This window comes from Peromyscus californicus, unplaced genomic scaffold (assembly GCF_007827085.1).
Source record: "Peromyscus californicus insignis strain IS unplaced genomic scaffold, ASM782708v3 Scaffold_3__1_contigs__length_106647218, whole genome shotgun sequence".
Taxonomy (NCBI): Eukaryota; Metazoa; Chordata; class Mammalia; order Rodentia; family Cricetidae; genus Peromyscus; species Peromyscus californicus.
In genome coordinates, this window is record NW_026294551.1 from 49739635 (window position 1) to 49764104 (window position 24470).

The following is a 24470-nucleotide window of genomic DNA, read 5'->3' on the forward strand; positions in this document are numbered from 1 at the left end:
TGATCTCCAGTTAATGGAACTATTTGGGAAGGATTAGGAGGTGTGGCCTTGTTGGAGGAAGTGTGTCACTGGGGGCGGGCTTTGAGGTTTCAAAAACCCTCAACAGCCCCAGTGTCTCTCTCTCTCTGCCTATTACCAGTGGATCAGGCTGTACAGTTCTCAGCTACAATTCCATGCCTGTCTGCTTCCTGCCATGATGACCACGGACTAACCTTCTAAAACAGAAAGCAAGCCCCAATTAAATTCTTTCTTTTAGCTGGGTGTGGTGGCACACACTTTTAATACCAGCACTCAGAGGCAGAGGCAGAGGCAGGTAGATCTCTGAGTTCAAGGCCAGCCTGGTCTACTTAGTTCCAGGACAGCCAAGGCTAAAAGAGAAACCCTGTCTTGAAAAACCATAAATAAAAAATAAAATTTAAAGATGCTTTCTTTTTTTTTTTTTTAAGAGTTGCCTTGGTCATGGTTTCTTTTCACAGAAATAGTACAGTAACTAAGACAATGCTGCATTGTGGCAAAGAACTTGTCTATATTTTGCCCAGACTTTGTAGAAAGCTAATCAGATGGAGAAAAAGAAGTTTTTTTGAGGCAGGGTCTCTCTCTGTATAGCCCTAACTGCCCAGGAATTTGCTATGTAGACCAGGCTGGCCTTGAACTCACAGAGATCCACCTGCCTCTGCCTCCCAAGTGCTGGGATTAAAGGTGTACACCATCACACCCAACCCAGATGGAGAAAATTTTATGACAGTTTGGAACCTAGGCTGTTGCTGGCTGCTTTTAGCCAGGTTTACAGTAAGAATCAGGAGCAGAAAAAACAGAGTGGAAAGACTTGAAAAACTTGCAATTTTGTCAGAAAAGCTGTATGGTTAAAGTTGCCCCCAAGGAAGAGATGGTTAAAAAGAATGAAAGAGCCGGGCGGTGGTGGCATATGCCTTTAATCCCAGCACTTGGGAGGCAGAGCTAGGTGGATCTCTGTTTCGAGTTCGAGGCCAGCCTGGTCTACAGAGTGAGATCCAGGACAGGCACCAAAACTGCACACAGAAACCCCATCTCGAAAAACTGAAAAACAAAACAAAACAAAAAGATTAAAAGAAAACAAGTACTTTGTACCTGGACCACAGGTTCCTTGGTGGAACCTCAAGAGTTAGCCAGACACCACCCATCAGAGGCTCAAAGGCTCAAAGGTATGAAGAAGTAAAATTATATGAAAAACTTTGTTTTGACAGGAGCACTGGCCTCAGGCCCTCAGAGGCCACAGCATCCACGTCTAGTGGGGCCTGGTTATTGCTCAAGTTGGTGGCAGAACTTGATGTCATCTGCATGACTGGTTTTTGTAGGCATGTAGAATATAAATGCTATGAGCCTTAGAGACTTTTACCCAGATTCCGAAAGCAAGCTTAGGAGACTCAGTACTGTGTTCCGGGGTCAGAATTCCTGTCAATAGCCTAGGAAAGAACCGTGTGGAGCTGTGAGAGAGAAGCCTAAGCTGCAACAGAACTCAGGAAGCTGAGGATGCCGGGAACATGGAACATCTGCTCAGGAAAGTTGCAAGCAGTGAGCAGAGCCAGCCCAGGAGAGGCCACATGTGCTAAAGCCAGCATGGTCAGAGCCAAGATTGCCTGAGCCCGTTAGGGCTCACATCATCCTATCATAAGCTCCAGATGCCAGAGGCACAGGATTTAATGTGTGTCCTGCTGGGTTTTCCTTCCCCTTCCTTCTGGGATGGGAATATTTAAACTGTGTTACTGCATATTGGAAGTATATCTTTTTCAGTTTTATGGGAGGCTCACAGGTATGAGTTTGTTTTGAATCTTTGAAAATGCTTTGGACTTGGGAGCAATACTGGGACTGTTGAGATGTTAGGGAGTCTTAGAGATGTACTAAAGAAAGTTTTTCATGAGGAGATGGGCATGAGCTTTTGGTGAACAAGACATCTCAATGTTATGAACGGTTTGAGTATGAAATGTCTCCCACAGGCTTGGTCCCCAGCTGATGGGACTGTTTGGGGATGTGGCAGGAACTTTAGGAGGTGAGGCTGAGCTGAAAGAAGGAGATCAAGCTGGGTGTGGTGGCCCATTGGCTGTTCTTGGTGAGGACCAGGGTTTAGTTTCCAGCACCCATATGATGGCTAACAGCTCTGTAACTCCAGTGCTAGGGGATCTGATGCCCTCTTCTGGCTTCTTCAGACACTGCATGCAGGCAAAGCACATAATTTCTTTTTTTTTAAGCCTGGAAAGGGGGAGTTGAAAAGAGTTGTCACCAAGTGAAGAGGTGAAACTGTACAAGAGGGAAAATGTCTGATGTTCACTAGCACAGAATAACAATGGCTGACAACTGATTTTTGAAGACAGAGGGTAGAGACCATTTTTTTGAGGAGGTACTGGAAAATGAGTCTGGGCTAAGCACATGCATACCCCTGAGCTATACTCCCTAGAACGGATTCTGAAGGTTCCCAATTCAATAAAATGTTAAGTAGGACCTGGAGAGACAGGACTGCAATAATCTTCACTACTTGGAAGGTTGAGGCAGGAGGATTGCAAACTCCATCCTGGAGCCCTTAGACCTTAAAATAAAAAATAGAGAAGCTCAGAGGCAGGGTGATTGTGTGGGAGGCCCTAGGTTAAGTCCGTAGTACTGTAAACAAAACATGAATATCACCCTGGGCGGTGGTGGTGCATGCCTTTTAATCCCAGCACTTGGGAGGCAGAGCCAGGTGGATCTCTGAGTTCAAGGCCAGCCTGGTCTACAGAGCGAGATCTAGGACAGGCACCAAAACTACACAGAGAAACCCTGTCTCGAAAAACAAACAAACAAAAAAAAAACAAAACAAAAAAAAACAAAAACAAAAAAAAAACAAACCAAAAACAACAACAAAAAACCCAAAACCAAAACAAAAAACATGAACACCTCATATACCTGATAAATATGTACAATAATGTTATCAGTTTAAAAAAGTAAAAAAAAAAAAAATGTAAAAGGAACTTTTGTTAGCTGTCTCTCCTCACTCCTGCTGTGATTTTCTGCCCTAATAAGCAGTCTCCCACCCTATTTCAGGGGTGTCTCACCTGACGAGTAGCTGAGCAGCTGTGTTGACAGGATTCACAGTGGCTGTGTGGGGATTTCCCCAGGCATGCCATCTGCCCAGTTGTCATGGATGCACACTGCTCAGCAGTTCTGGGATGGCAACCATAAGGACATGGGTCTCCCAAACAGCTTTTTAAACATGAAGGGGACAGTTCAGGGAAGCCTGGCATGAAGAAGCACCGAGGTGGCTCTCCACAGGGAGCAGGGACTGCCCAGGAAGGAGCAGGTGGCTCCTTCTCGTGAGTAAAAGTCCAGGAAGAGCAGGACAGGGGAGGGCAAGGAGAGACAGACAGACTGACCTCACATCTTCAAGGCACGGAATTCCTCTTTGCCCAGAGGCAGATGCAACCCTCAAGCTTTTTAGTATGTGAGCTGGTGAATTCATCTTTTAAATTTAGTCAGTTTGGGGCCAGCAAGGCAGTGTAGCCGGGTAAAGGCGCTTGCCAATAAGCTGCTCACCCACCTGAGTTCACTCCCTGGGACGCACATGGTAAGGGAGAACAGATTCTCTTACGTTGTCCTCTGACATCCACAAATGCAGTGGGGCGGCATGCTTGTGTATACACACAGGCAGCATGCTTGTATACACACACACACACACACACACACACACACACACACACACACACACACACACACCAGTTGGAGAAATTTCACTGAATTCTGGGACAGTGCCTCCAAATTTAGTCTCAACTCCTTTTGTGCTGAGGGAAGCTTCAACAGCCAAGAATCCCAGAAAGGAGAATTTGCTAATCAAATTGACTGCCATCAGCTTGACTGGGCCCTGTCAGTGGCCTTTCTACTTCAGGAAATGTTTATACATTTCCTTCCCGTACACTGCTGATATTTTAAAAATCACATATATTTGTTTGTTTATTTATTTTGTGTGTCTCTGTGTATCTGTGGGTGTTAGAAGACAACTTTTTTTTTTTTTTTTTTTTTTTTTTTTTTTTTTTTGGATAGGGTTTCTCTCTGTAGCCCTGGCTGTCCTGGAACCTGCTCTGTAGACCAGGCTGGCCTTGAACTCATAAGAGATCCATCTGCATCTGCCTCTGTCTCCCAAGCGCTGGGATTAAAAGCATGGGCCCCCACTGCCCGGAAATAGAAGGCAACTTTTAAGACTCCATTCTCTCCTCTTTCTGGGTCATCCGGTCATTCAGGTCATCCAGCTGGACTGCAAGCCTCTTCATCTGTTGAGACAGCTCAGTGGCCCCTAAATTCTTGAAGGCTTGAAAAACTTTAGTGAAACCATTTTGTGTTTTTAGAAAAGTATCTATTTAATAGGACTATTTAGAGCAGTGGTTCTCAACCTGTGGGTCACAACCCCTTTGGAGTTCAAATGACCCTTTCCCAGGGGTCTCCTTAGAAAACAGATAATTACATTACAATTTATAACAGTAGCAAAATTACAGTTATGAAGCAGCAATGAAAGTAATTTATGGTTGGGGTCACTACAACATGAGGAACTGTATTAAAGGGTCTCAGCATTAGGAAAGTCGAGAATCAGACATGTAAGTAGTCTTAGTTCTTCCTGAAACAGATTTTTTTTTATAAATTAATTTTTTCATACAATGTATTTTGATATTAATATGGCAAGAGGGGCTATTACCTAATTTCAACCCACTGGAGCCAACTGTGACCTAAATTTGGGCTAGAAAATGTTTTCATTTGCAAGTGAGCAGAGACCAGCCAACCACATGCTCCCTTGTCCACCTCCCCTATACTCCCAGGGATCCTGAACAGGTGCTCAAACCCTGCAGTTAGGAACCCCACTCCGATCCCAATGCCTGCTTCTGCGGCTGCGGCTGCGTACTGGCTCTCCGGCCACCTGCTTTTCACTACCTTATGGCAGCAGGCTACAGTGGGGTCTCCAAGGCCAGTGCTTTGTCAGCTCAATGTGAGCAAGAATCCTTCACCTTCAGCAGTGGATCTCAACCTTCCTAACTCAGCCCTTTAACACAGGTCCTCATGTTGTGATGACCCCCAACCACATTATTATTTTCATTGCTGCTTCAAAACTGTAATTTGACTATTGTTACGAAATGGAATAATACATTATACACAGGATATCTGATATGTGACCCCCGTGAAAGGGTCATTTGACCCCGAAAGGGGTCATGACCCACGGGTTGAGAACTGATGCCCTAGAGCCTCCTAGCAAGCATCACTGTCTGTGGCAGGAAATGGCTCACAGCTACCCTGATTGCAAGAGGAGATGGGAAAGGAAGCGTCCTCTGAACAGAAATGAGATTCCTTGGATGGTACCCTCCAAGGATGACTCTCCCTATGAGCCAGTAAAAAGACAGTTTTCCTGAGATGGAAGAATCTACAGTTGGGCACCCACAAACAGACTGGATTCCGGGGCAGGGGAGATGGCTCGGCAGGGCTAAAGAGCTTGCCGCCACGCCTGACGACCTGAGAGTACAGGGTGGGAACCGGTTCCTGCAAATGGTCCTCTGACCTCTATACATGTGCACCCACATGCACAAATAATGTAAAAGCAAAAAAGACTGAATCCTGAAAAAGAGACTCTGGATTCTGTGAGCAGGGAAGGAGGGAAATGGGCAGGAGGTGGCAGTGAGGTAATCAACAGGGTCCACAGAGGTGCTCAGTCATGCGTGGATGTGGGCTTAGTCTAAGTCTGGGTTTTCCACCGGGCTGTTTCCATGCGGTGTGACCACCTGGCTGGCATGCTGGGGGAACTGGGGTGTGGGAGAGAGGCTATGGCACTGGGCACCGGGGCTGAGCCCTGACAGTTCTCCGTTTCCTCCCACGCCAAAGGATTCGGCACTGATATGCACAAGTGAGGAATGCTGGGCCTCCAGCTTTCTCTTCAGGCTTGTGGAAGGCTTGGGTTAGAGTCCCCCAGAGCTGCTGTGACCAGCATCTCAGCAGGGAACTTCTGCACAGCTGCTCCAGTGCAGCTGAATAAAGGCTGTCAGGACATCAACAGGAAAGACTCGGAGCCTTCCTTTTCAGAATTAAGCCCCTGATTCTTGGAAGTCAAGGTGAAGAAAGCAGTAAAGCCTTAGAGGGAGACTCAGAGCCCTGGATCACCCAGTTCCCCTGAGCACCATGCTAACTCAAGCTTCTTACCAGAGAAGCTGAGGCTGGGTCCAGGCCCTGCCTGGGGCTCCCCTAGAGTCTCAGGTTTGGGGGAGATGTGTAGACTGTGAGGCCTCAAAGGTGGGTTAGGCCCAGATTCCACTGAGAAGGCGAGTTCCTCCACCTTGCATGATGGCACGGAGCCCAGTGTCTGAGAAGGGCACAGCATGGTAAGTGGGAACTCGGCCCTGAGGAGGAACAGGCGTCAGCCTCAGGTGAGCTGGGTGAGGCTGGCAGGAGAAGCAGTCCCAGGACAGCAGCAAGGCCTGAGCTACAGGAGGCTCAGAGACGGTAGGGCCGTGTTGGGATATGTGACTGGAGAGGAGTGAACCTGGGGACACTATTTGTGTATTAAACCTGAGAGATACAGTATAGAAAGGGGCAACTGAGGTGAACCCCTGGATTCCCTGGGTGGCCACAGTGAAGGGCAAGGCTCACAGTTCCGTCAACACTCAGAGGCTGCGGCCTGAGGGATCTGCTGGACTTCTTCCCACAAGGAGGTGGTGAAGAGGTTCTGTAAAGCCCATCTGTCTGTCTGGGCAGAAACTCCAAAGTATATTTCAATAGAGAAACTGAAGGGCCAGGGATGAGAGACATGGGCAAAGATTGTGGGTTTCAGGCTGGAGTGGGGGATACGGTGAGACCCTTCCACAGGGGGATGGAGGCAGGGAAGGAAGAGAAAGGGAGAAATCCACACAGAGTTGTACTTTTTTCTTTTATATAGAATTTGTACAATATATTTCTCTTCATTTGCATATCTTATCCACAACTTAAAACATTCTTTTTACAGGCTGAACTCACTCAGCTGATATAATCAAAATTCTTTCTTTCAACCAAATAATAAAAATTCAAAATCGTAAACCCGTAAGAAAACAAATTAAAAACGATGATGAAAATAAGTCACTCCTCTCATTAGAACAGTGTCTGTACAATATATATGATTTGGAACAGAATTCTTTATAGATTAGGCACATGTTTCCACGACCCCTTATTCCTGCCAGTTTTGTCTCGGTCCAGGCAGTCTTGCCTCCTAAGAAGGGTCAAGGGGACGTTGGCCTTGATGGAACTCCTTTGGGACCTCCTGCCCAGGTTGGGGTCAGGAGAGACGGGCCTGGCTCAGCAGTGCCACCCAGTGGCCTAGAGAAGCAGAGGCAGTGGGCTGCAGGTGGCCGGTCAGGAGGGGCCTGTCAGAGAGCAGGGGTGGGGTGTGAAGGAGGGCAAACTGAAGCATGGGGAGAGGAAACAGCAAGCAGTGAGCGCAGAGAAGCTATGGGGTCCAGCGTTTATTTACAACTGCTCTTCCTGGTGGAAGGTGGGAGGAGAGCTGGGGTCACTGTCCCAAGGGAGGCCTCCAGCCCTGCCCTACCCCGCCCATCTGCTCCCTCTATTGAGTCAGTCTCAAGTGTGGAGGGGTGAGTGTGCCACCTCCTCCCCCATCTTCTAACTGCTATCTGATCTGAGCCACCGTGAGGCTTCTTCACCAAGCACTGAGACTTGTTCTGTCTCTCACCTGAGATCTACTTGGAGGGAGCGGCATGCATCAGGGCCTTCTCTGGGGTTTAGGCAGCTTGCAAAGTCCAGGTGCTTTGGCAAAGAGCAAAAGATGAGGAAAAGGTTCCTATGGGTTGGCACCATGTCCCACACCATGGGAACTGGACTAGGACTTCTTTGATGTCAGGGTGGTGGACCACGGGTCACCACTCCATTTGTTCCTGTGGTTTGCAACCTGTCCCCTCCCACCCTGTGACCATTTTTCCTGTATGCTGGGGTTCGTCAGAGAACCTAATTCAAGGGCCGGGCAGGTAGTGGTGCCAGAAGGCACAGCACCTTTGCAGAAGATGCTTCTAGACCTGCAGGCTCGGTCTCTTCCAATCCAGTCTCTTGCCTACTCCCAGAAGGGTCTTCGGAGGTCAAGGGGCATACTGGGCCACAGCAACCCAAGCTGGCCAAGTGTGGATCTGGCTGTGATGAACCGTTTTTGCACTGGGCCTGTGAGGTGGGACTTGCCTCTGGCCCAGACACCCGCCCTTCAATAGGAGGTGCCTTAGGAGTCTTTCTTCCTGAAAGTCCTTGGCCTGATGCCGACCCAGCTTCCCACTCATGGTGGCTCTGGAAAGAAAATCATCAGCACTTCAGGGCAATGCTAAAGCCATACACGGGAAAATGCAAAAGCATTCACTAGAACTAATGTAATTATTGCTAGACAGGTGATGGCTAAATAGCCAGGCAAGAGGCCCACGGTGGTAGGTATGCCGATCACCAGGACCTTGGAGCCCAAGTGTCATCAGGTCTGTCCTGACTCCTGAACAAGGGCTCTTCCGAGGGCACTGCTGGCACTGCAGGGTCCTCCATTTCTGTCACTTCCACACACCAGTTTGTTCCTAGGCATTCCCTAGGGGCCCTCTGAGGGTCAGTGTGGTTCTCTTCTAAAAACACAGGAGAAACCAATACATACTAAATAAGTGAAGAAACCCAGACGCGTGTGCTGGGAGCTGTTGCACGGGGGACAGGCAGGCCTGTCGGCTGTTCCCAAGGGCACTGGGGAGGTGGCCATCTGACCCGTGCCATGAAGACAGCTTGGGAATCGGCGATGGCTGGAAGGTGCTCGTGTTGGTTGGGGGTTGGTCCCCAGTTGGGCCACTGCTGCTGCAAGCTCCGAGTCTCACTGCAAGGGTGGCTCTGACAGATGGGCCTTCCCCGATGGCAAGCCGGGGCGGCTCCCGCTCAGTGGAGACAGAATCCTTCCAGAGACTACGTCTAGGTCTTCAGTGCTGTGCCTCCTCCCCTGGGGCAGCCCTGGAAGAGACTGGTCTCTGGTCTCTAGTCTCTGAGGAACTTTCCCAAGGCCTCTTGATGCCCTTTCTGAGCCACTCAGCGCTGCTGTGCTGTCTTGCACACGTGGAACCTACACAGTGGGCCTTCTTGATGAGGCTGCTGCTTGGCATCCAAACGAGAGCAGAGGGTGGACTCAAAGAGAGCTGGGTGCAGACGCCGCAGGGGTTTCCTGAGCAAGGTTGGAGGTCTGCTGTAAACCCCTGTAGACAAATTATTGGGTCCATGCATGCCACAGTGAGGTTAACACTCCACATTCCAGAGGCGGGTGGCCTTGTTTGGGTAGTTGATGGCCAGGCTGATAGCAGCGATGTTTTGCAGAGCCTGTGGAGGGAAAGAGCAGTCACCAACATCAAGGGCTATTTACTTGCTCACCCCTAAGTTCCTCAGCTGGAGGGTAGTGAGGTGAGCCAGGGGTAGTGCCCCTCACCCGGAGACTCACAGGTAGAGTGAGAAAGGAGACAAAACCAAAAGCCCACAGGAAAGCCAAGATAGGCAGGAAGAAGCTGTTGGCTAGGGTAGCAGTCTAGTTGCTGAGGCAGGGGGCTGGGAAAGCCATACAAAGGTATGGAAGGGAATCACATAGGACACACAAGAGATGAACAGCCAGTGACAGAGGAGAGCACCCACGGGAAGCCCATAAATAGCGCTGGGAATGCAGCTGTCCCAGAAGGACATGGCTAGGAGGCAGAACACCAGTGAGGGGACAGGACAGCTGTGGGGAGGGTCACAGGGGAGAGGGGACTAGACGTGCATGGGGCAGGCATGAGGGTCAGTCAAGCCCATAGGAAAGAAAGCTGGAGCCAAAGCAGGCACACATCAAAATCTCTTATAGCACATGAAGAAAGCAAGGGCCACGGCAGCTGGTGCAGCTGGTTGCTAAAATGGAAGGAGTTCGTACTCTGCCTACAGGTCTCAGCAGAGTCCCACCTGCTCTTCTCCCCTGCTTTGGTGGAGAAGCCCCATTTCTGAGCAGATCTCTCTAACCTCGTCCTTCCTTAAAGGACTGGGCTCTGGGAAGAGTCCCAGGTGGATGCCCACCTGAGTCCCCATCTGTCTGCTCTAGGGTTACGGCACAAAGTCAACAGTACGTATTGAGGGCAAGTCCAGTTCTCAAATGCAGGCTGGGGCCTGAGGATCCCCGGCCTTTGGGGACGAGTCACAGGTTCAAGCTTCACTTTCACCATTTCCTGAGCACACAGTACAGTGCCTTTTTAGGGGTGAGTGCAGGGCAGACACAAGAATCCAGCTGTCTTCTGTTGGGCCAGACATTAAAGAAGTTTGCAAAAATGGAGCTAGGGCCACCCTCCTCAAAAATTATTTTGTTTTAAAAAGAGTTTACCCAAAACACATTAACATGGAATGTTCCACTGTCTTAAAAACTGAATTGATACCTAAATGTTGAGACATTTTGAACGTTTGAATTTTGACACTGCGGTCTAATTTCTAATGCTGTACACTGTATACAGTATGCATAATGCACCGCTTTCCTGGGCCCGCCATCATTTAGAAGCACAGATGTTAGAAGAGGAGTTTTCCTACCAGGGAAGCAAAGTACGTCCAAAAATATCTGAAATCTAACTCTATGGAAACTTCCAGGATCAGCCAAACTAAAGTGAAGGCACTGGTTGTTTTGGTTTTACAGACACAAATTCTTGCTAGTGTCTTCTGACCCCACAGTTTAATATGAGTGACAGTGATAAATGGGGCTCGCCTGCTCTCTGTGAGAGCCAGAAGGAAGTGACTGAACTGCAACTGAGCTCCATGTAAACTCTGGGAGGGTCTGGACTTGTCATGCAACTCTCTCTCTCCTCCCTCTTCTGCATCCACTCCCCCACGGTCCCGGCAAGTGAGACGGTGCCATCCGTCACAGGAAGTTGACCTACAGTCCGGCTCTTTGGGGACAGGGGAGAGGTACCTGTGCTGCACATCGTAGAAGGTGGTCCTCAGTGGTTAAGGCCAGCAGGTACTCCTGCAGCAGGCCAAGCTCCTGTGAAGAAAGCATGGGCTCCTTGAGTGATGGAAGGCAGCAGGGCTGACCAAAGGACACCCACCAAGCAAACAGGGGCCCCAAGGGGGTAAGCACTGCTCACTGCCAGCACCTATGACACCATACACTCTACAGTCATGAAGAAGCCTAACTGGAAAGAATAGGAACCTGGTTCCAGAGCTAGCCCTGATGGCCCACAGGGTAACCAGGCAGGGGACTTTTCTCATGTCTCCTAAGGAGGACAAGCAAAGGATCTGTGAAAGGCCCTTTCATGTGGCAATTCAATAAGTCTATTGTGCTTAGGCAGAGAAGACGAGGAAGAGGAACCTAACTGTTTGATTTTCCAGAAACCTCTGTTGTTGAGAGCTGGTCCAAGGCGGTCCCTACCCCCTTTGGCTATAGGCCTGACAAAATAAGCAACTAGGCTGACCTGAGGTTTTTCTCTTCCCAGGACTGGGAGTATGGGTATGTGTTGGGGGGATGCTGCTGGATGTAGGCCGAGGCCTGCCTCTTGTGCAGCCTGGACACGCTGGGCTTGGGGGCTGGGGTGTAACTCTAGTCCCGCCATGAGTAGGAACGGGTAAAAGCATACAGAGGCACGATCCTTCCTGTCCAGATTGAAGGGCAAGAGGCGGACATGTCTTTACCTGGGCACGGTTCTCGGTGACAAAGAAGAGCTCAGTGAGGGCGCGGTGCAGGGGCAAGAGGATGCCAGGCTGTGTCACATCCTCGAATAGGCCGTACTCCATGTGGGTAAAGAGCTGCCACAGGGGCTTCAACAGCGCAAGGTCACAGAGGTCACTGGAAGGAGGAGGAAAGCATGGGGTCAGTTTACTGAGAAGTAGGCCACCCAAGGGGGACGGTGGAAAGAAACTGCAGGCCAGGCTTTTCCTTTCCCACCCCATCCTAAAGCAGCCACACCCACTTCTCTCCAAAACAGGCACACACAGTCACCAAAAGCACCAACAGCATGGAAGAACGAGGCAGAGCCAAACCCCCAAAATGATTCTAAGAAATCCAGAGAACCTCAAGTATGTTCACAGGAATTATTGCATTTTTCTTTTGTTTTTACATTTATTTATTTATCTATTTACTTATTTAGAGAGAGAGAGAGTGAGAGTGAGAGAGAGAGAGAGAGAGAGAGAGAGAGAGAGAGAGAGAGAGAGAGTGTGTGTGTGTGTGTGTGTGTGTGTGTGTGTACCACAGCATGCATACGGCAGGCAAAGGACAACTGTGGGAGTTGGGTCTCCCTACCCACCATGTGGGTTCTGTGAAAACTCAGGCCATCGGACTCGATGGAAAGCATCTTGACCCACTGGGCTAGCTCATTGGCCCCTACTGCGTGTTTTTGAAAATGGTCCCTATGAAGTCCTTCCAGTGACAGTGGGAAAACCTCCAGGCAAATGTGTTCTGTTTTGTTTCACTAGGAAGCCTAGGCTGTCCTTGAAGTCACGGTAATCCTCCTGCCTTAGTCGTCTCCCATGTACTGGGATCACAGGTGTAAGTTACCATGCCACCTTAAGCTAAATGTTAAATGGCAAAAAAGCAAGATATGACACATCATATACAAAATAAAACTTACAAATAAAAAAAGAGAACTACTAAATGGATGGGAAGACAAATATTATTTTGATATTCAGTTATAAAAAGAAAACAGACTTGCAAGCTTGCTGGACCTGAGATCTTGCTTCTAGGAGAAGCCTAATCCTCAGACCTGTGTAGAGAACCCTGAGTGTCTGAACCTGGAGTGGATGGGGCTAGGATCCTAGTTCAAAATCCCTCAGAAGAGAAAATTAGGAACTCAACAATACTCTGGGCTCACTATAGGGTAATATGCATCTATGTAATGATTTTGCCATTCTCTTTAATTTACTTTTTCTTCTATAACTTGAAAAAGAATCTTCCCCTTTGAGTGTTGTCTTAGTGTCAGTCATTTCCCCCAAAAGGAGCACATCTTCACAAAGTAAACAGATGGGCAAATTCAGTTGGACTTATAAACATGTTTCATTGCTAGCTTTCAGGAGAGCATTGGAGAGTGAGGTAAGAGGTACCTGCTGGACGGTCCTCCTCTGGGATTGGCCCTCTACTCTGGCCTCTATCACCTTCAGGCCAGAAAATCTTTAACTTTCCAAGGAGCTAGTGTAGCAAGGCATTCTGGGAGTATGTGGTATGTCCTCTACCTTCATGCCCCCAGGTCTCCCTCCAGGCTCATATGGAGGAGTACAGGGGTATTACACTGGTATGCAAGGGCCAGTGGAGGCACATGGAGAGTTCTTCCCAGGCTCAGGAGTGCAGGAAGTTCCTACTGGAAAGAAGACTGGCAGAAGCCAGCAAATTGTGGAAAGACATCTGAACCACAGCCAGGAAGGTCTGCCAGCCCGAAGACCCTGGCAATGTGACATACTGCTTAGACAGCATGCCATCTGGGTGCTCTACTGGAAGCCCACATAGAGCTAACCACACAGAATGTCTGCATATGAGGACGTGGTACTGACAGGAAGCACACCCAGCTTTCTCTCACCCCTCCCTTGCTGTCAGCCTAGGGACGGACAGTCAGCCATCACTTTTTCTTCCTGACTTAAAGACTGCTTTAAGTTTTTAAAAATAACAACTTCCTATTACCTTTCACTTCGCATATCATCACCCCACACTGACTCGTACTCTGTGTATCTACAGGCCTTAAAAATGCAGGAAGGAGCAACTCCTACTGGTCAGGGGTCTGAACAAGGGGTGTGGGGGGAATGCATGGCTGCTGCATAATTAGCACAGACACCACCAACCCTTTCCTCTGGGATGAGTACTATGACGCTACGCCACATTCCTATTTCTATTCAACACTGTAGTGGAAGTGCTGCCAGAGTAAAACACCAAACCCTGCTCCTGTGCTTGAGACGAAGAACTAAAGCTCACTATCACAGACGTCATGACTGAGCGCTGGATGACTCACACACTCACTCAGAGCAGATGTTGGATATAAGGACAGCAGGACAGAATGACACAGCAGCAGAACAAAAGTCCCCTTCTTTTGTCTGAGATGGCCTTACCAGTGTAGCCCAGGCTGGCCTTGAAATGCCTTAGCCTTCTGGGTGCTGAGATTATAAGCACATACCACCATACCCAACAAAAATTTTAAATAATAGTTATAAGAGAATAAAAACACTAAATACCGAGGAATGTACCAAACAAAATGCTGTATGAATTGTCTATAGAAATGTGTATGGAAGTTTATAAAATGGCTATGGATTAGAGGATTCAACTTTCTAAGGATCCCATTAGGAGGCTGGGGGTGTGGCTCAATGGTAGAGTGTGGAAGGCTCTTCCTCCCATGTGGAAAGCCATGGGATAAACCCCAGTACCACAAAAACAGTATCACTGGCCAAGACAGAGGTTGGGAAGTGTGAACAACAGAGCACATATGTACATAAAAGGGTGGTGGGGAAACAGAGAAAATTGTTTTTCTTTTTTAATTTGAGACAGGGTCTCCTTATGTAACCTGGAATTTATTATGTAGATCAGGATGGTCTCCAATTCAGAGATATAATTGCTCTGCCTCCCTGCTGGGATTAAAGGTGTGTGCCATCACACCAGGCTGAAATTTTTTTTAGTCTCTGGTTGTATGTGTTTGTGTGTGGTCATGTATGTATTCATGTGTTTGTGTGTGAAGATGCTGTGAGTGTGCATGTGGAGCCAGAGGTCAATATCAGGGTCTTTCTCAGTTGCTCTGTACCTTACATTAAAACATTTTTATTAGATATATTCATGTTATTTTATGTGTAACTGTTTTGCCTGAATGTATGTATGTGCACCATCCTGCATGTATGGTGTCTTTGGAGGTCAAAAGAAGGTACTGGATTCCCTGGAACTAGAGTTATGGATAGAGAACCACCATGTGCATGCTGGGAATCGAAGTCCTGTGCAAGAATAATAGCGTTCTCAACTGCTGAGTCATCTCTCTGGCCCCATGCACTTTTTCTTTTCTTTTTTTTTTTGAGCTGAGTTCAGATCTCCTGAATCGTCTAGGCTGGTTGGCCACTGAGTTACAAGGACCTACCTGTTGCGCCCTCCTTCTCCAAGTACTGAAGACCTAAACTCAGGTCCTCATTCTTCTGCAGACACTACAGACTGAACCATCTCTATAGCCCCCCCCCCTTTTTTTTCTTTTTTTGAGACAGGGTCTCATGTATCCTGGGCTGCCCCAGAACTCACTATAGTTGAGGATGACCTTCATCTTCTGAACATGGAGAAATTAACATGCTAATATAAAAATGGATAGGCAACTTTTGGGTAAAAAGATTTATAAATCATTAGAAAAAAATGGTCAGTCACATTAAGGTTATAAATACCCAACACAGCCAGTGGAGTATGTAGGCAGATCTCTGAGTTTGAGGACAGTCTGATCTATATAGTAAGTTCCAGGTTAGCCAGAGCTACATAGTAAGACCCTATCTACAAACAAACAAACAAACAAACAAACCAAAAGTAGAAAAACACACTAACACCGGTCAGGAATGGTGGGGTATACCTGTAGTCCCAGTGCTCAGAAAGCTGTGGTTGGAAGACTCAGAGCTCTAGGCTAGCCTGGGCTACATATTGAACCCTTGTCTTAAACGAAACCAAAACCCAAGACAATCTTGAATTAAAGAACTAGGCTGACGGACTTCCACAATTAAATTATCAGATATGTAAATCAGTCATAGAGCTACAGTCATTAATACAGCACTGGCTTACAGATAAGGAAATACCCAAAGTTATGAATACATAGGACCTAAAGTAACAATGCAGAATGCTCAGGGCAAAGGTAGACTCAGAACAAGCAGAAATCCAAAGCAAAAACATGACACTAGAAACTCAAACTTGTATACTGTCATTCATCCCAGGTGGATGACAGATGTCGTGTTAAAGGGAAAGCCATTAAGCTTCTAGAAAGAAATGACCTTTGAATGAGGCAAAAATTACTTACAGGAAATGATGGATGAACTCAGAAACACTAAAATTACACTGGTCTTTTTTCCTCAAAGATGCCATTAACAAAGTAACTAGGAACCAGAGTAGGAGGAGGTGTCTTTAGGGACTGAGCCCGGCTGGCAGTGCCTACCTGTGGGTGCAGCACCGCACAATCCTCAGCAGCAAGTGGATGGCTTTCAGTCGCTGATGACCAGTCTGGCGGCAGGCCACACCCACCAGCCATTCCCAAATCTTGGCCAATGGGAGGTGAGGTACAACCCTTTCTTCGGACAACATCTGCTTCAAGATCTCAAACCCTGGCACCACCCCCAAACACAGACATTTTAAAAACAATTATTAGCATTAAAAGATTCACATTTTGTAAACTGTTCATATTTTGATAGGGTGAAATCATTGTGATCATTTACATTTTGGCTGAAAACAAATTTCTTTTTGTTTTCTTTCTTTGATACAGGGTTTCTCTGTGTAGTCCTGGCTGTCCCAGAATTCACTCTGTAGATCAGGCTAGCATCAAACTCAGAGATCCACCTGCCTCTGCCTCTCCAATGCTGGGATTAAAGGCATGTGCCACTACTGCTTGGCAAAACCAAATTTCTTTTTGTAAAATAAAACACAAGAACAAAACTCTTAGTTCTTCACTTTTGCAAAAGGCCCTGGTGTTGGGGGATACTCAATCACACTGTGAACTCCGAGTCTGCATTCACATTAATTAAATAAAATTAATTGTGGGTCAGGAGGCTCAGTTAGCAACTAATTGACACCAAGTAATCATAGAGCATGAGAGGGCATCTGGAAGAGATAGAGATGCACCGGAAGTAGTAGGGAGGGGTTTTGAGTGGCACGGCTTTTTTTTTTTTTCTTTTTGCAGAGTGATAGGACGGTCTTTTCAGGAGAGCCAGCAAGGAGAGAGGGTTAGTTAGGTGCTACTCAACCTCTCTAAGCTAGCAGGTTTTCACCTCAGCCTTTAGGTCTCGAGTTTTATTTTTAACAGAATTCCCATCCAGGCAGCTGCCAGATAAGCAGGCCAATAACTGCAGAGTTGAAATTACTGGCTGAAATAGCAGTAGATTAAGGTGCAGCCACTGTGCCGAAGATAAAATAATACCCTGGCAAAACAAACAAACAAACAAAACAAAATTCCAAGTGTCTTCTTTTAGATCCTGACAGAGGCTTTTATCTGATCATTCAAGTTTACAAGTAGCCAACCATGTCCTGGTGAAGAAAGCCAGGCATGGGGGCTGGGAGACACTTTTGGAAGACCTTAAGAGACAATACTTGCTTTGATTTTAATAGAAGTCAGTAACACAATAGCACCTCTGGCGAGAGCGTGTCTGGTGAACAGAACATGCAAACAGAAAGGCAGAGCACACACCTGTCTGGAAACGCCCCAGGTGTCCGGCCGTCACAGTGAATCGGTAGCCCCACTCAGTGTTGCTCATGTCAGAGGTAAATCGGTAATACAGAGTATCTCCTGGGTTACAAAAACCAGACACAGGTCAGGATATGGGAGCAAAGATGGCAGCTGGGGTGTTTCCCATGAAATACTTTAAACTCATTTTAAAATCCTCTAATAATTTCTCAACTTTATGCTTTTAAAAATTTTGTTCTACCTTTATGTGGGGTAATTATTTTGGGGTGAGAAGTATGTATGATAGGCATGTACATGCCAAGGTATATATGTGTAGTCGGTTCTCTTTCCACCAGGTGGGTCCTGGGGCTTGAACTTAGGTTGACAGGCTTGGCAGCAAGTGCCCCTACCATTGAGCCATCTCACTGGCCTTCCTGTGACAGCTCTGCAGGGCTGCTGAGCTGGCTCAGTGGGCAAAAGTGCTTGCTGACCAACCTGCCAATCTAGTTCCATCCCTAGGACCCATGTGGAGAGAACTGACTCCAAGCTGTCCTCTGATCTCCACAGGGGCACTATGACACATACTCAGCCCCTCAAACAAGTAAATAAGGAAATAAACAGAAGCAACATTTTAAAGGAAAAGTCTATAGACCTGGAAGCTCAAAATCTTTCCACTTCTGTTGGGATCCACTGAAGTTGTGTCGGTCCTGCTGAAAGTCGCTACTGCTGGACATGGCTAATTCATCACAGCCTTCTTCCGTGTTGCACTGAGGATCAAATTTGATTGAGAGGTAGATTGCACCAGGAATGTGAACTTTATCCTAGGGAGGGAGACAGAGAATACTTCTATCACTGTCACTAGTTGCCACTGAGGCTGTTTCTGTAACCAGGGGCATGGAGCATGAGCAAGCCACAGTCCCTTCCTCCAGCTCTGTGGGGTGGGGGGTCGGGGGGAGGGATCACAGTGGGCAGCAAGGAAAGGTCCAGAGCAGGGTGCTTACAGGGAGCTCCTCAGGGGAAGGGACACATGAGTGCCTTTCAAGTAAGGAGCAGCACTGGAAGAAGGTCTGCATGCTCGGAGAGTGGCAAGGAGTGTGGCTTGGGGATTTTACAGGAGGGGCTGCGATCATGTGTACTAAGAAGAGGTGTCCAGACTTTTGGAGACAGGCGCTCTGATCACATCTTGAAGAAGGGTCACAGCTGCTGAGGGGCCTGCTGAGGGGCCAGACAGGGGGTGAGGGTGGGATTGGGAGGAAGTACAAGAGTAGCCCCAGAGGACAGGCCAGTCTGGGACCGTCAGGAAGGCAGGATGATCCCTTCTGGGGGTACAACTTGGCAGCTGAGAGAATGAGGCAGGGAGAGAAGAAGCTTGGAAGGAAGAGGGTGAGGAGGTGGACACCTCTGAGAAATAATGTCTCAGCTGATCAAGCCAACTTCTGAACCAGCCTCTGTGTCCCTGTCCCAACTTCTGTAGACTACTCCACCTAGAAGCTCTGGCCTTGCCAGCTCCAGCATCTCCAAAGGGCTAAAGAAAGGTGCAAGAAATCAAGTCCGAGAGCAGCTGGGGCGGCCCACGCCAAACTCCTAGGCTCTCTATTTAGACACAAATTCAGGATGGAGAAGATGAGGCTGTGAGGGCTGGGTAATTAAAAAGGGAGCTAGTGTCTCCAAGGTGTGGCCTGATCATCAGGAGACAGAGAGGTTGACTATGGAGCCCCACACAAACTCACTGTTGGCAGAAGCTGAGGATTCACTCAGAGGAGCTTTCAGTGGAAAAAGGATACTCTCCTCGAGGGCCAGGAGCCCACTTTTCCCTGTTAATACAGCTCTATGTGGAGAAGGGGAAACCTGCTGCCCAGGACTCACGGCTTCAGACAGGAGATGAGGAAATGTGTTCCTAGTCAGGGTTGGTAAGAAGAGGGAGCCGGGCGGTGGTGGCGCACGCCTTTAATCCCAGCACTCGGGAGGCAGAGCCAGGCGGATCTCTGTGAGTTCGAGGCCAGCCTGGACTACCAAGTGAGTTCCAGGACAGGCGCAAAGCTACACAGAGAAACCCTGTCTCGAAAAAAAAAATAAAATAAAATAAATAAAAAAAAAAAAAAAAAAAAGAAGAGGGAAGAGAAGGTCTCTGATGCGCAGTCGTACCTCAAAGCTGGTGTTGTTGTTATAGGGGTGTTTTGATTCCCTCACTTGCACCTCCATTCCTGGCTCCTCCATGAACTGACAGGCAGCCAGGGCCATGGTCCCCAGCATGCCCTCTCGGCAGCCTTGGAGCACTTTTTGCAGGATCTGCAAAGATAGAAGGTGGGTAAGTGCAGGGCCAGCCAGTGTCATCAGGAGGAAGAAGAGAGCCTACTTCAGTCTGAAATTCACCTGAAGGCACTGGCACCATCTAACCTGGCCCCAAATGCAACCCCAGCGGCCACCTCTCAACCAGGCCCTGTTCTGAATCAGAATAATGCCACTTCTAAAAGGCCCACAATAAAAGAACCAGCTGGAGATGTTCCAGGCCCCTGAAGTGCTCATCACTAAGTAGGTGGAAGAAGCTATAAGTATGGGTTGGGGATTTAGCTCAGTGGTAGAGCGCTTGCCTAGCAAGCGCAAGGCCCTGGGTTCGGTCCTCAGCTCCAACAAAAACAAACAAACAAACAAAAAAACAAAAAGAAGCTGTAAGTGAAACGACAGCACACAGGGAGAATGGCCAAAGTGCGAGCGAAGCTCTGAGGACCAGGGTGGGGGAGAAGCACATGTCCAAGCAGGGGTCTGCAGAGGCAGTGGTTGCCACTGTGCTTCGTGGAAGGTGGATCTGGCGAGAGCACTCTGCCAGGGCCTGCAGGGCTGTGATGCTGGCAAACAGTCTAGGATATGTAGAAACCAGTGGTCCTGGGGGGCAAAACAAGGGCCAGAGGACATACCAACCTCTCCATGCTCAGCACACTGGACAGGAGGCAGAGGATTAAGGGGGAAATCTGACCCATGATTTCTGCACCTGGAACTGAGGAGAGAGGGACCAGCCCTGCACCAGAAGGAGTGAATGCACAGGGATGTGAAGGTGGAGACCAGGAAGGGAAAACGGACTGTAGCCCAGCACTATTATTTATTTATTTTATGTATATGTATGTGGCTTGAAAATATGTATGCACACTGTGTATGGGTCTGTGGAGGCCAGAAGAAGGCGTTGGATCCCCTGAAATTGGAGTTGCAGGAGATTGTGAGCTGCCCAGCATGAGTACTGGAACTAAACTCTTATCCTCTGCAGGGGCAGCAAGTGCTCTTAACTGCTCAGCCATCTCTCTGGCCTCACAGCACTATTTTAAAAGAAAACAAGGAAGATCTGATATAAAAATGAAACAGATGCTGGGCAGTGGTGGCACACGCCTTTAATCCCAGCACTTGGGAGGCAGAGGCAGACGGATCTCTGTGAGTTCGAGGCCAGCCTGGTCTACGGAGTGAGATCCAGGACAGGCACCAAAACTGTACGGAGAAACCCTGTCTCGAAAACCAAAAAGAAAAAGATGAGGTGGAGATAGCTCGGTGGTTAAGTGCGCTGGGTGCTCCGACAGAGGACCCCAGTTGAGTTCCCAGCATGCACACAAAGGCTCACAACCATTTGCAGATACAGTTTCATATGACACCTCTTTTGGCCTTTGAGGACACAACACACACATGATGTACTTACATACAAGCAGGCACAGCATTATACCCAAAAAATATAAATAAATTAGAAAAGAAAAAAAAAATACAACATGGCCTCCAACTTAAAACTCCAAACTGGAGAAGCAGGCTTTAGAGAATGGCATGAATGTTAGTGAAATCCCTGTCACCCAGAAGCCAGAGCCTTGGTTAGGCCTCTATGTACACCACTAGGGTCATGGCACAACCAAGGTATGAGGGCAGATCACTTGACCTGCATAGACAGTCTAGAAATGACAGTTTAAGACAGAAGACAAAACCTCACCAGAAGCTTTCCTGTATTACGGGAACAGGCTACCTGGGCAGCCTATGAGTATTACCTGTCCCCTGACTTTGCATCATGTCAAATTCTAGGGACCTGAGAAGACACAGGCTGGTTAGCAGAGCTGTATGACCTGTAAGTGTGAAACAAGCAAGGCAGAAGGCCAAGGCATGTTTTCAGAGACTACTGCTGCAAATGTTTCCTGCATTCAGGTCTGGGCTGTGAGCACAACTCCTGAAAACCCACAGTGCAGTCAAGAGCAGCCCTTGCCTCTGCTGTACTCATACCTGTCAGGGGACTACATTACTCAAACACTCTGGGGCCACAGAGATAAAGAAGATGGGCAGAGAGGAGCCTGGGATGAGCAGAGAGTTAGCTACCTTCTCCCACTGGTGCTTTTCTTCCAGCTGCATGAACATATCCAAAATGTAGGTCATATGTGCAGGGCCGCTGAGCTCTAGGATGTCCTCACTCACTGGCACGTGCCCTGGCCACTCGGCCAGCAGGGAGGCGAGCACATGGCGAGCATAGAGGACTGCTGTGGCCTCGTTCACACGGAAGAGGTAGTCCCGGACAGCCCTCTTGCTCTTGCAGTTCAGCTCCTTGTGCAGGAGGGCAGCGCTCTTGCTCCGGCGCTGCTTGGCGTAGCTCTGCTGCAGTTCACTCTCCGTGCTGGAAATCAGCTTCTGGGTCACAGGGTTCGATTCGGCAGTGGCTTGGTCAGAACGCACAGGCCGGGACTGCAAAGCCAAGACCACCATTACAGAGGCCTGGCCTTCTTACTAGGGGCAGAAGTGTAAACACTGATCCCAAGGTGGGAGACATACCAAGCATGGCAAGATAATCATGTCTGTGTCCACGGCTTTGGCACTCTGCTCCTCCAGTCTCAGACTCCTACTGGGTTGCCACCTCTGTGCCAGGGAGCGAATCCTCTCATCTGTGGTGAGCTCATCCCCATCAAACCTGAAGGGGAGCCAGTAATGGGCACAGAAAGTGGAGGAGAGAAGAACTTAAAATACACTGTCAGAAAGGTGACCAGACTCTGTCATGCACCCAATTATATCATCACTTGCTATACTTGCAAACTATAGTCACAGCTTTCATCCATTCACCCAAACATGTAGACTTCTAAGAATATCCTCATGGCAGAGACACAAACTGTCTCTTAGGAACCACTTTTCTCTTTATGTTTCTTTATTTTTAAAAAATTACTTTTTGTAGCTAGGCGGTGGTGGCGCGTGCCTTTAATTCCAGCACTCGAGAGACAGAGACAGGCAGATCTTTGTGAGTTCGAGGCCAGTCTAGTCTACAGAGTGAGTTCCAGGACAGCTAGGGCTACACAGAGAAACTGTCTCAAAAACAAAACAAACAAATAAAAACTACTTTTTGTGTATATGTTTTGTCAACATGCATGTCTGTGCATCATATGCAGGCCTAGTGCCCTCAGGGGTCAAAAGAAGGTGCTAGATATCAAACCCAGGTCCTCTTAACCAGTGTTCTTAACCACTGAGAATTTCTCGGCCTCTTTCTATTTCTTTCTTAATTTAGGATGTGTGTATGGGAGGTTGACCTCGCTCTCTCTCTCCAGTTGTTCTCCACCTTAGTTTTAGAGACAGGGTCTCTCACTGAAGTGGAGCTTACTGATTCAAGCTGAATCCACTTGTCTCCACCCCCACATCCCCAGTACTGGAGTTATAGATGGGCACTGCCATGCCTAGCTTTTACATAGGTACCGGGGATCCAAACTCAGGCCCTAATGCTTGCATGGCACACACTTAGTCAAGTGTCTTCCCAACTCAACTCTGTCTTCCCTTCCCTTTCTCTGTCTGCCTTTTTTTTTGTTGAAGTAGCTTAGACTGTACCCTGACCACCTTCTTCTCATAATACCTGCTCTATTTCATACAGGATTTTAGATAATACGTAGGGTAAAACAGAAACATGGATAAGTTAATTGAAATTCACTCCACATTAGAACAAGAAGCTAAAGGGCTAGGGAGGTAGCTTAGCATGTACAAGGCTCTGGGTTTGACTCCCTAGCACAGCAAGAAGGGAGGGAGGAAGGGATAGACAGAAGGGAAAGGAGAAGAAGTGGGAGGGAAAGATGTGTGTAGGAGGAGAGAGAGAGAGCACAGCCAGGCCATGGGGACAGAAGAGGAGGCTGGGTGGGAGAAACGTAAAGTTCACATGAATTCAGGAGATGGATTCTGGAGCCACCTCTGAACTTCCTAGCCAAGAGAAGGATACATTGTTGATTATATAATCATCCCTGTGAAAAAGTCCTGAAAATAATTTACACTGATGAAAATGTAAGAGCCCAAACCCCTCTTGAGCCACAGCAGCTGCTCTGCTCTGTACCATCTGAAGCATCCCAGAGTCTGCACCTTTAATACTGCACACATGACAGTCTCACAGGAAACTGTCACACTCTTAGAGATGACTCAGTCAAAGTGGCACAGCTGCCTTTCCAGGGGCCTCAGGAAGAACTCCAGGCTGGTCCCTGTGGCTGCCTGGCCTACCAGGGCCTCTCTCCAGATCCCATGGTAGCAGGTGAGGCCCCCTACCCTCACTTGGCACACTTCAGTGCATCTGAATGGTCTTTACCTCTTCTGAACTTCCAGGAAGAAAGAATCGGTCTTTTTCATCTGCAGCTCATATATGGCCCGGAGAATGTGCAGAGGAGCGTTGAGGGCATCATGAGCCATCTGGAGGCATGGGAGAAGGCAGAACACAGACAAGGATAAGTGCCTTAAGACATGAACAATATGCACTCTGAAGTGACAAAACAGAATTTCAAGTTACCCCAAGATGCAGCTGAAGAACACTATGTGGGTACTTGAAAAAAGCATGGCAAATTGTGAGTACTAAGATATGAACTATAAAATATGCATTACCACTTTAGGGGCTAGAGAAATGGCTCACTGGTTAAAAATACTTATTGCTCTTTCAGAGGACCCGGGTTCAGTTCCCAGTACCCATATGGTGGCTCAGAACTACCTGTAACTCCAGTTTCAGGGGATTCACTACCGTTTCTGGGCCTCCGCAGGCTCCTGCATGCATATGGTGCATATAAAATCACATAAGTACACACCATGCACATAAAATAAATAAATAAATCTTAAAGCCACTACAAAGATAGGGCTCTACTATCCTTTTGGATCTTTTCTGTATGCAACAGACTAAGCAGTTAAAAAGGT

General features: G+C 47.9%; 1 protein-coding gene across 2 annotated transcripts in view; it reads right to left on the reverse strand.

The window, feature by feature from the left end:
• Nucleotides 1–6882: 6882 nt before the first annotated feature.
• Nucleotides 6883–24470, reverse strand: part of Zzef1 (zinc finger ZZ-type and EF-hand domain containing 1) — a 131682-nt gene continuing 114094 nt past the window's right edge. For both annotated transcript variants that reach the window (XM_052756186.1, XM_052756185.1), the window contains exons 46-55: nt 23878–23978; nt 22104–22239; nt 21657–22016; nt 19467–19610; nt 17974–18142; nt 17346–17444; nt 16104–16269; nt 11656–11809; nt 10937–11008; nt 6883–9342 (exon numbers count right to left, since the gene is read on the reverse strand). In XM_052756186.1, coding sequence (XP_052612146.1) covers nt 9262–9342; nt 10937–11008; nt 11656–11809; nt 16104–16269; nt 17346–17444; nt 17974–18142; nt 19467–19610; nt 21657–22016; nt 22104–22239; nt 23878–23978 — 1482 coding nt within the window. In that variant the 3' untranslated portion in view covers nt 6883–9261. The remainder of the gene's footprint in view (nt 9343–10936; nt 11009–11655; nt 11810–16103; nt 16270–17345; nt 17445–17973; nt 18143–19466; nt 19611–21656; nt 22017–22103; nt 22240–23877; nt 23979–24470) is intronic.